The 11,261-nt window shown below is 40.2% G+C and overlaps 1 protein-coding gene across 3 annotated transcripts in view; it reads right to left on the bottom strand.

The window, feature by feature from the left end:
• Positions 1-289: 289 nt before the first annotated feature.
• Positions 290-11,261, bottom strand: part of SDK2 (sidekick cell adhesion molecule 2) — a 561,876-nt gene continuing 550,904 nt past the window's right edge. For all 3 annotated transcript variants that reach the window (XM_083148750.1, XM_083148751.1, XM_083148752.1), the window contains one exon: positions 290-10,581. In XM_083148750.1, the coding sequence (XP_083004876.1) occupies positions 10,228-10,581 (354 nt within the window). In that variant the 3' untranslated portion in view covers positions 290-10,227. The remainder of the gene's footprint in view (positions 10,582-11,261) is intronic.

Genomic DNA, 11,261 nt, shown 5'->3' with positions numbered 1-11,261 from the left:
TGCCAGACACTAGCATAGTCACGGTGCTTCTTCAAATCTAAAGTTTTCTTCAGCTTTATTATAATCCCTAGATCTACAGAACTTCTGTATGTCATGTAGAATGTGTAGGATGCCTTCTAATTACTTAACAGATGGGCTCTGCCTGTCATCCTGCACAGCTATAACTGATGCATGCTTCTCAAATTAATTTAGCTGTGTATCGAATAATAAAACCGAGTCATGGGTAATTTTGAAATGCCAGAAATAGCGAATGATAAGAGAGTTGAAAAAATACACGAACATGCCGCAATTTATCTTGAACACTTTTATTTAAAAAAAAAAAAAAAAAAGAAATATAATCAGATCTAATTTTTTTTTAACCCATTGTTTTGGCAGAGGTGTAACACTTGTCAAGAAATCACTTGCTTGCCGGTATAAAATAGACTTTTATTTAAGTGCATTGTATGCCGTATAGGGCAACCAATAGGTGAAATGTCTACTTTATACTTTTTCAATGCATGAAGTTCCACTATAGCAAACTTTGGATAATATGCCACATACTGTATAACCTTTTAGTTTACAAGGAAAATTCAACATATGATTTTAAATATTTGTAAACGCCATATATTACACATCTTTGTGCCTTTATAATGGGTATTAAAAATATATAATTTCTTCTCTCAGCATTTGATCAAATAAATGATAAATATGACAAACGAAACATATACATTTGGTTTCTGATTTCCACCCTCCCATGTAAATGTATATGAGTTACTCCATGGTCTGGCTGATCACTTACCCAAAAGAGAGAAGACCCCATATTTTTGGCAAATCCCCAGCTACCAGGACAGTGGAAGTCCAGCCATCCTGCCCTAGATGGCTTCACCGAAGCCAATCTACAGTGGGTCATCTAGAGCAAGCATGTCCAACGTTGGCCCTCCAGATGTTTTGAAACTACACATTCCAGCATGCTTTGCAATAGTTTTAGCATTCTCTAATAGCAAAACTGTGGCAAAGCATGCTGGGATGTGTAGTTTAACAACATCTGGAGGGCCAACGTTGGACATGCCTGATCTAGAGGATGGCTGAAGTGTCTGCTTATTGGCCAGGCATTGCTGCTTGTATTGTAAGGCAAATGTACACATGGTCATCATCATCAATCTCAAAGAGGTCTGTAACGTCTCACCAACAGACAGTATGGAAACAAACACTGCCCATAAATAATTCTGCACATAGTATGTGTTTAACAATGTTAAGATAAGAACCAAAAAAAAACATATAAATAAAAGCAAGTCACCATTTACAGAGAAAATAAATAAAAAACAATATGCAAGTATAAAGTAAAACAGTCGGGTGATCTACTAGCATAAGTGTACGGAGCCAGAAACCCACAATATGCAATCACACTTTTGTCGCCAATGTGCTGAACTACTGTATTGTTTGCTATGAGCCTTTGGCAACATGTTTGTAGACCACAATTGCCCGAATGATGCTGCAGTCATGTTAATATGTTAATAGGGGGGTCACTAGCGGGTGTAGACAGGGTGTCTCCCTCTGAGGGGGTAACACCAAATTGCAGGCTCTTCCTCAGTGAATGGGAGTTGGATGCTGCACTGTTAAGTTCCGTGCAGCACCCAGTTCCTGAGGACTAGCAGGCAGTGCAGGGTGAGTCTGGGGCATCTCAGTATTTCTGGGAATGTTGGGTATGCCATGAAAGCGCATCTCTTCAAGTGAGGCCACACCATTGCCAGGTCTGCTGGGTTACGGCACATATCTGCAATTTTAATTAGTTAAGTAGGCAAAATGATATTTCATAACTTTGCTTGCTTTATTATTACAGAACATTGGGGTATCCATGCTGATTTTTTTTAAATGTATTTTTTTTATCTCTCTCCTCCTTTTTTTAAAAACAGTATCAACTGAGGCACTGTTTTACATAGGGATTGATGGTTCCAAAGTGCAGGTTAAAAGTCGGTAAAACCATGGATGTTCCTCAGAGCAGCTTGACCTCCCCGACATGCCCCAATCTATCTATATGCTAACTGTGGCTGGGTGGCCGAGCAGAAAGCTGGGTGGCTGCGCCGCTTGTTCAGAACCAATGGCTGAACTGGCCCAACATGTCATCGACCCTTATGGGGTTTGTGTGCCCAATGCCTGCATTTTATTTCCTATATAGAGGTGCCCATTCACTCTACCATCTGGCTGCTTGGTATGACTACTGAGCCAACAGTCTTTGACTAATTAGCAATCAGCACCATAGAAGCTAACTACTCCTCACCTTTATGAGGTGAAGTATTGCCCCTGACCACTAGAGGCCACTCGACGTACCAAATTGCTTATCGGTTTTAAACTTGTTGGATATGGAGACAGGGAGCTGTGAAGACAGAGATTGGAGGTAGGAGCAGATAAGAACTGGGGGTAGCCATCATTTTGATTGGCTTTTATCTAGTACAGTATGATATGATTTAGATCAATAGATGGTCATTAGGACTCAAAATAGTTAATAAATTTTCACCACCTAAGTGAACATAGAGATCTAATGGCCCCAAATAACATTTTGATAATGATGTAGAGATGAATGTGTCACTGACTTGGAGCAATAGCGCATCCTTTAATTGTTACACAATCAGTACAAATTACATAACTACGGACTTAACTACAGGACTGATTCATGTCTGTAATTAAAGCAAAACAAAATAGAAAAAAACAAGCAAGTGACTTTGTGTATGGGACAAACCATGTTTCCATGCAAGAAGAGCAAATACATTTATATTTTTTCTATGCAGGGTAAATACTGGCTACTTTTGCATGTAGCCCACAGATGTTAGACATCATTTTTATACTGCTATTTAGATTTCAGTTTGAATACACATTATCCAAATCGAAATCTCACTAGGTTGAACTTTTGCCTAGGGTGCTGAGAAGCCTTACACCGGCCCTGGTTGTACATTTGCTTGCTTCTTTGTTTTACTTACAAACCAGAATCAGACCCTACAGGGGCCTAAATACGTAGAGATTTGCTGAGTGATGCAGCAAGATTGCTTAGCACAAAGCGCTGTACTGCGATGTGTCAGCACTGTGTGCTGAGCGATCAGTGGGAGCCAGTGAACACTGGCCCTGACCGGCGATCTAACTAGATTTATTCAGCATGCTGGATCTTAATTGACATACAATAGCGATGCACGGAGCTGTGTATCGCTATTGCTATGGCCCCCACACATGAAGCGATGTAGGGGCATTTTCTAAGCAATCTAGTCAACTTAAGTCAGATTACTTTTTTTATTATTATTTATTTTCCCAAAAACGTTATGACTGTTTAGGTCTTATTCAGTGACCGAATGCAGTAAATCTGGCTTTTGCAGTGTCGTTACTGTTATTCTAAAATGACGGCAGATGGATAAAATAACACGCACTGTTCCAACAGCCTTTGATAGTGATGACGTCCGGCAAGCATAACTGCATACATAAATGACAAAACATAGATTATCTTTCTATATACTGTATATCTATCTATATCTCTATGTAATAATAATTGCCTTTACTCATATATATATTTCCCCACCATTTTTATTATACACTTTTAATAACAAAAATAAATTTACTTTTAATTATGAATTTACAATGATGCAAAAATATGCCACATTTTAAAAAATAAACATTTATGGCAGCTGAAATGGGAAGGACAGCATATATTCTCTCATTTGCCCGATAAATAGTTTAATGAAAGAGCAGAGATTTATAACCTGAGAAACAGGAATTGGTGAGGAAACCATTATTTTAAATGTAACCATGTTTTGTAGTCCATAGGTATATTTACTATTATTTTATGGTTCTGACGTGGGATTTAAAGGGGCAATAATATTAAATGCAAAATAGACCTACATTTGCAATTAATAGTGTTGTCCGTATAAATGCTGCTGTCAAACCCACCAACAAAGTTTAAACTGCCACCGCTTTGTAAATATACCCTTACAACTTTATTTAACACACTGGTATTTTGCAAACAGTAGTTATGTTTTACTGTTTAACATAGTAGAACAATGAAAGTTGATTACTGATGTTGCTAAGGGATACTATGCAATTACAGTAAACCACTAGATCAAGTGAGACTGGGCTTATTTATTTATATAGGCGTTCTTGATTTGCATGTGAATGTGATACTTATTTTAAAGCGGGCTGTGAGCATTCCATCAAAATAAATGCATTTTGTTTTCATCATGGGTAAATAATTATTATCAGACGTCTATATACAATAGAAAACACATGTTACAGGTAGAGGGTAATTAAAAAAAATTATAGGCATTAGTAAAAAACAAAAAAATATACTGTTAAAATATTTGGCTCTCTGGCAATTTCTTAAAGGCAGCATTGAAGAACTGTGGGCTGGCTGTACAACCGTGCTGTCATTTTCTGCCAACAAAATGGAGCTTGAACTAGTCCACCAAGAACACTTCCACTGCTTTGACCCGAAAAGTAACATAGGGCTGTAAGAGTTTTGTTCTCTACGTGGGGCATAGTTGCCTACCCTCCTGCATGGAGACTCCCTGAAATAGCAGCAATCTCCCACTCATTAGTCTAGCAATCTCCCTTATTTCACCTAACCCACATTACACTGCTACATTTTTGGGGAAAAAATAAATGAGAGATAGATACAGTTACACTGAATCATCAGCACCATTTCCCAGCACTTTAGCAAGTATAGTAGCTCTTACTAACTGCTTTGGGGCTTATCTACATTTGGAAATAAGTCATTTTAAAAGACTCCTCTCAGATGTAGCAGTACACACCCACACTTCTATCTGCCACATTCACAATCTCTTTTCACAATCTCTCCTTATATGGAACTAGACACGCCCTTTGGGTAGAGCATGACATGCCCCCTCTATTGGGCGCTTTGCAAAATTCTATTACCAACTATCTCCCTGAAAGTAGGCAAGTATGACTTGGGGCTGAATTCAAATTCTGTCCCTGGAAGTCACGGGTAACATTACTGTGCATTTTGAACTTAATTAATTTTTTTACTACTTTCTACCCAGTCAGGGGCTGCGAACGAAACATAACCACAGTAACACTGATTTCTAATTGCATAAGAAAAAGTTCCGGCCACAACTTTTTCAATCGCGTTAAGCAGTTTGCAGCAAAGTCACAGCTGATTCAATTTAGTCCCAAATACAATTTAGATCAAATCCCACTGTAAAAATAACACACATTTCTATCACCTTTCTTTATTTCTTTTTATTATTATTATTATTATTATTATTATTATTATTAATATTAATAATTTATGTCTACATAGCTTTTTGAGTTTAGGATTTAGATTGGAGGGCTAGTAAGGTAGGGAACATTTTGGTGGCATTCCTCTACAGTTACTGCATATACCTGTTCCCTGTATACAGCATTAGTGTGGCTGTGTAGTCATTACTAATATTTATAAAGCCAGTTTAATCACAACACTTCAATAAAGTTTGTGGTAGAAAATAACATAGCTATAATGTCCCTCAGGATATCTGATCATTATACCCTTCCTGCAATTTTTAACATATTTCTGCTTTATATGAGTCATCTACTGGTTGTGCGCTCAGGGCAAAAATTACCCGTCCTTCCATAACTTTGGACGTTTGGGTCCAATGTTGGACATTGGACATTTGGGTCCAATGTTCAATGACTTTGACAGCTTTCGCTGGGATTGCAAATGATACATTGTATGCAAAAGGACTGCCGTGGTGTATTGAATATGATCTTGCCGCCCGAGAAGCTTCCCGGTAGATCAGATGTGACTTCTCCCCTCGGAGAAGTCGCATAAGTGTATGTTGAGGAGTGCTATGTTCAGACAGGTGGCACTCATGTATTAGACTCAGGCTCTCTGCCTGAGAATTTGCTAACATTTGCGTATCTTCCTGAATACAGAAAGGTGACCTAAAAATACAGAAAAAGATCGCTAATGGATGGACTGCATACAGTCCTCTTGGCAGCACAGATCTATGTCGTCTGAGCATTAAAACATTTCACTTTGTTTGGATCAGAATAGCTAAAAGCTTAAAACAATAGCACAGACTATCCTCATTTAATGAATGAATACTTCTATCTTAATAGCCTATAGAATAATAATTTAACCTGGTCTTATTTCCATTACTTTCTCTTTTTGCATATCTTATTTCCATTACAGCAGCACATAAATGCTCCATTACATTGTCAACTGTGGAGTAGAATGATAGTTCAATTACGCTAACAAAAGCCTTATAATGCCGGTAATTCCTCTGACCGTTTACACAAGGATTGTGGCAGATTCTCACAATTCTGATTTCCACACGCAGTTGTTTAAACATCTTATCCATCTATCTGTTTTAGGTATACAACATATAAACCAAACAAGAAAGCAATGTTTCAGACAGATATATGCCCTTTATCAAGCCAAGAGTGCACTAAATCTTGCAAATAATTTGGCTAATATGCACTTGGGTGAGTCCCTTAAGTTTATGTGCGCATAGGCAAACTCAAGGGGGGTTCCGGTTGCCCGGAAACCCCCCTCTCTTGGCAAGTTCCTTAAATTGTGACAACAATAGCACTGGTATATAATATGATCAATAGAGCTGCCACCACACCATGCAGTGTAAGGGACAAAGCAGAGCTGCTGCACATGCCTAGTGCACCAGCTTCTTCTACCACATTTACTGTATGTGTGGATCTGAGCCCTCAAGCATTGAAACAGACCAGAGAGTAGCTGCCAGGAGGAAGAGACAGGAGCCTTAGCATGAAGTGGGAGATTGTGAGGCATTCAGTATGAAATCCCGGTGGTCGCGATCCCGGCGTTCAAAATCCCGACGCCGGAATCCCGATAAGGGGGGTACGTGGATCGCCCCCCCTTGCGGGCTCGCTGCGCTCGCCACGCAGCGGGCCCGGTGCCTCGCTACGCTTGGCACGCTAATTTATTCTCCGTCCAGGGGTGTCGTGGACACCCACGGAGGGAGAAAGTGTCGGGATTTCGGCGGTCGGGATTCCAGCGTTGGGATTCTGAACGCCGGGATCCCGACCGCCGGGATTTAAACTGCATCCCATTGTGAGCTTAGAAAGTGCAGTTCTAGTTCTATTTTGTTTGTGTATTTATTATAGGTTTAACCTTTTCCTGACTACTTATCTTATTTAAATGTTTGAAAGAGCCTATACTATAGAACAGGGGTGGGGAACCTTTTTGTGTCAAGGGCTGCTTGTATGGGGGAAAAAATCCTTTGGGGGCCATATGTAAAGATGTCTCTTACAAATTGTCCTGCTGCAGCCGTCCCACGCTCCGGCGGCTGCCGCTGAATAGGACTGACAGTCTCTGACTGCTGCTGATTATGAGGAATCTCACGAGAACTATCTACCTCTCGTGAGAATTCACCTATACTTGACGCCCGGCAAAGCCACTCAGACCGGCTACAGGGGCCGTATACGGCCCGTGGGCCTGAGGTTCCCCTCCACTGCTATAGACCATCTGTACTGTTAATAATTAATACTGTATTCCATACAGTATCAAGTGTATAAAAAGACCAATTTTTGGAGCGGTTAAAGCTCCCCCCAGACTCGCGTACTTACTCCAATGCCCTGCAGAGTGGGAGATTTTAGATTACATTTGGAAACTCCTCTAAATATCCTGCATTTGCCACTGGTGCGCCTTTATTTCTTGTAAAATAATCTAATCTTGTACTCTAACATTACTGATATGTGGAGAAGAGTGACCAGCTTCCTTCTACAGAGATTTTATACATTTTGAGTCCTGCACACAGGTGTCTGATCTATTGAGTCTCTGCCATGTCTCAAGCAGCCACACATAGTAAGATTTTTTTAAAAGGATATGACCATTTTAAATGGATCGGAACGACCAATCGTTTCAAAACATTCCATGTTTGGGCATGATCACGATCCAATGCGGTTGCCCGTGGGTTGTTCATCTAGCTAGATGATCTCTTTAGCATGAGGAAAGTTGAACAATTCATAGGACTTCTGTGTCTGGCCACACCCACAATGATGTCATGCTTAATGTTTGTCATTAGGCCACACCCCCCACTACGATACTGTATTTTGATTACCACATGTGAATAAAACTGAGTGAATATAAAAGGATTATGCAGAGAGAATGAAAGAGTGAAATTCTGCAAACAGAACCGCCTTCACAAGTTTCATTATATGCATATATTATCATACATTCATCTCTACGTATTTTAATTAGATAAATAGAAAGGCAAGTAGTGTTAGAGTGCTTTTAGGAACATAAAGCTTTAGTAAGAAATAGCTGTATAATATCATTGTGTCCTACAGTGCAATCCTGCCACTCTGATATAATAGTTTTCCCAACTCCCAACCCAAACACCACATTCTGTACCCAATATAATACTGTATATTTATGTGCAATTCTAGGGAGATACTACGATCTTGCATTAAATCACACTAAACTTCCTGATAATTGATATGCAGAAAATGGCAACAACAACAAAAAAAATATTTTTCATCCTAAAGCATAAAACTTATGCTAATAACTGGTTTACTAAAAAATATATGTTTCCTTGAACACATAAATGAACTGTTACATTTGTAATAGACTTTCAACATCATCTATGTTGAATTTGAAATGGTCCATTCCCGCATCAATGCCTTCATGTTTCATTGGGGCAGATGTATTAAAAACCTCAGCAAAACCCACCACAGATCACAGGAGCGCACCCCTCGTCACTGCAGGAAACTGGGAAGAGGGGGTCAGGGGAGCACACCTGGTCACCACTGGCATGCACCTATTACACATAAGCGCAGCTGAGCCCGGAGAATTTCTGGGCATACCACCCAAAGGGTTAAGCCTTAACAAGAGATAAATGCAAGGGTGATAAAGAGAGACAAACATCCACCCAATCAGCTCCTTAATTACTTTTTCAAACACAGCCTGTATCATGTCAGTTAGCAGGTGATTGGCTGGAAATTTATCTCTCTTTATAACCCTTGCATTTATCTCTTGTTAAGGCTTAATACATCTGCCCCATTGAGTCTAACATTAAATCCAAGTTGGCTGAAGTAGATTTCCTAAATCTTACCCTAAGCATTAGGGGAAGGCTAGGCTTAGGTAGGGGGAGACCCTAGCCCAGTTATGTCCAAACTATGGACCTCCAGCTGCTGAGAAACTACAAATCCCATCATGCCTTGCCACAGTTTTGCTATTAGGGAATGCTAAAACTATGGTAAGGCATGATGGGATGTTTAGTTTCACAACAGCTGGAGGGCCGTAGTTTGGACATGCCTGCGGCCTAACCATAACCTCCCCCTAATGCTAACTTTGCATACTGCAATACACCCTAACCTTCCCCTGATGAACTGGATAACCCCACCCCCCACCCATGCCCTGGATCCCACTCTCACAGCCTAACCCTAACCTTGCCCAGGTGCCTAACAGTAACCTTAGCCCAGTGGGCACGGATTCCTCCCCCAAAGAGGAAGTGGGTCTTATGGCTGAACCATCCTCAGAGGTCCTTTAAGCCGCTTGGATCTAACACACACTATTGCAGTGTATCTTGTACCCCGGGTTGGCACACATAACTTGCTCAGCAATACTTTAGTTTGGATTTACTGTAATATAATCTTAGCAGTTTTTTTGGGCTCTCTTTGAATTGCTCAATATTCAATGTCTTTTTTACTGGCTGTACCCCTGCTGTCTTTTCTGAGGCTCTGTTATACCAACATTGTATGTCCTTATATTCATCAGAACCAGTATGATTCTTAGTTGAACTGTTCATACGCAATCAGCCAGTGCGATCCTTCTGCAGAGTAATTTTTAGCCTAAATAATTGTGGCAAACTTGCCATAGTCATCTTGCGAACAGAAGGTGGCCACGCTGCATCCTTAGTCAGCTACTCCAGCACAGTAATCAATTCCATAGACCTATCGAGGAGACTGTGCCAGGAACTTGAAACCATTATGGGACTTCAGCTGCCATGTTTCCTCAGTGAAGATGATTATTTTCTTGGTTTAAGTGGATGATTGTTTCTGCCATATTTGCTGACGTTTGCACCCAAAACCTTTGGAATATTTTACAAAACTGAAGCAGCAAAAATTAAAATTTCAATCCACAACTGATTGTCTCCAACAAAATTTCAATTAGTCTTTTCCCTCTTCATATATACATATATATGTATATATACACACACGTTTTTCTTATATATAATATATATATATTTATCTGCCTCTTGAAATTCAAAGAAACCATGGTAAATAATGCAAGGTTTGTCATCAAACGAAGGAAGAGAATCCAGCAATTGGGGCACGGGATGAAGGGGCAAGGCTGCTGGGAGGACGATATATGGGGTTTGGCTGGGTCGGAATGCTAGGTGGTTGTTGAGGGGTGGGAGTCCGACTGGTTTTGGGCCTATACAAACTGCCTTGCTGACTGCTGTTGCTGTTGGGTATGACACAGTGTTCAGAGTCCTCAGGCTCGTTATCTGTGTAGTTGTAGGCATGTGCGCGGGAAATTCCTTTCTGCTGACGCCTCCATGAGTTATAGTAAGTGGGGTCGCTGATGTAATGGTTTACAAAGGAATGAGTTTTCTGTTGGTTCTGGTCAACTTCATATTCACTGTCGCTCCCCTGTATCAAGTAAAAACAAATAACAGTACATTAGCTACAGTATATATATATCTGGTGCCGGACGATAATAAAGTATTTGTACGCTGATAGGAAAACCAGTCTTATTCCTAAGTAATAATCAATAAACATAATAATAACCAATCATATCTATGCTTTTAACAATCAATCAAGTCCAGGAACTGCTTCCAGTTCAATAACACATGTATGATCAGATTGGGTAGACATGACTGTTTAGTACTCAGATTGCAGCCTTTTTGTGTGGTCAGTAGATGACTGCACACAAACATGTTTGAAAATGTAACCGTTAGTAATGACTACAGCTGTGCAACAGCTAGGTGACCTGGGAAGTGTGACCGTTAGTAATGACTACAGCTGTGCACCAGCTTAGTGACCAGGGAAATGTGACAGTTAGTAATGACTACAGCTGTGCACCAGCTAGGTGACCTGGGAAATGTGACAGTTAGTAATGACTACAACTGTGCACCAGCTTAGTGACCAGGGAAATGTGACAGTTAGTAATGACTACTGCTGTGCACCAGCTAGGTGACCCAGGAAATGTGGCAGTTAGTAATGACTACAGTTGTGCACCAGCTAGGTGATTTGGAAAATGTGGACCATTGGTAGATCTCAAGGACCGGTTTGGCTGCCCCTGATTTAGCACCTTGTAAAACTTTAGTAAA

The sequence above is a fragment of the Crinia signifera genome, chromosome 6, assembly GCF_055691185.1.
Source record: "Crinia signifera chromosome 6, ASM5569118v1, whole genome shotgun sequence".
Classification (NCBI taxonomy): Eukaryota; Metazoa; Chordata; class Amphibia; order Anura; family Myobatrachidae; genus Crinia; species Crinia signifera.
This window is presented reverse-complemented; position numbering and strand designations above follow the sequence as displayed.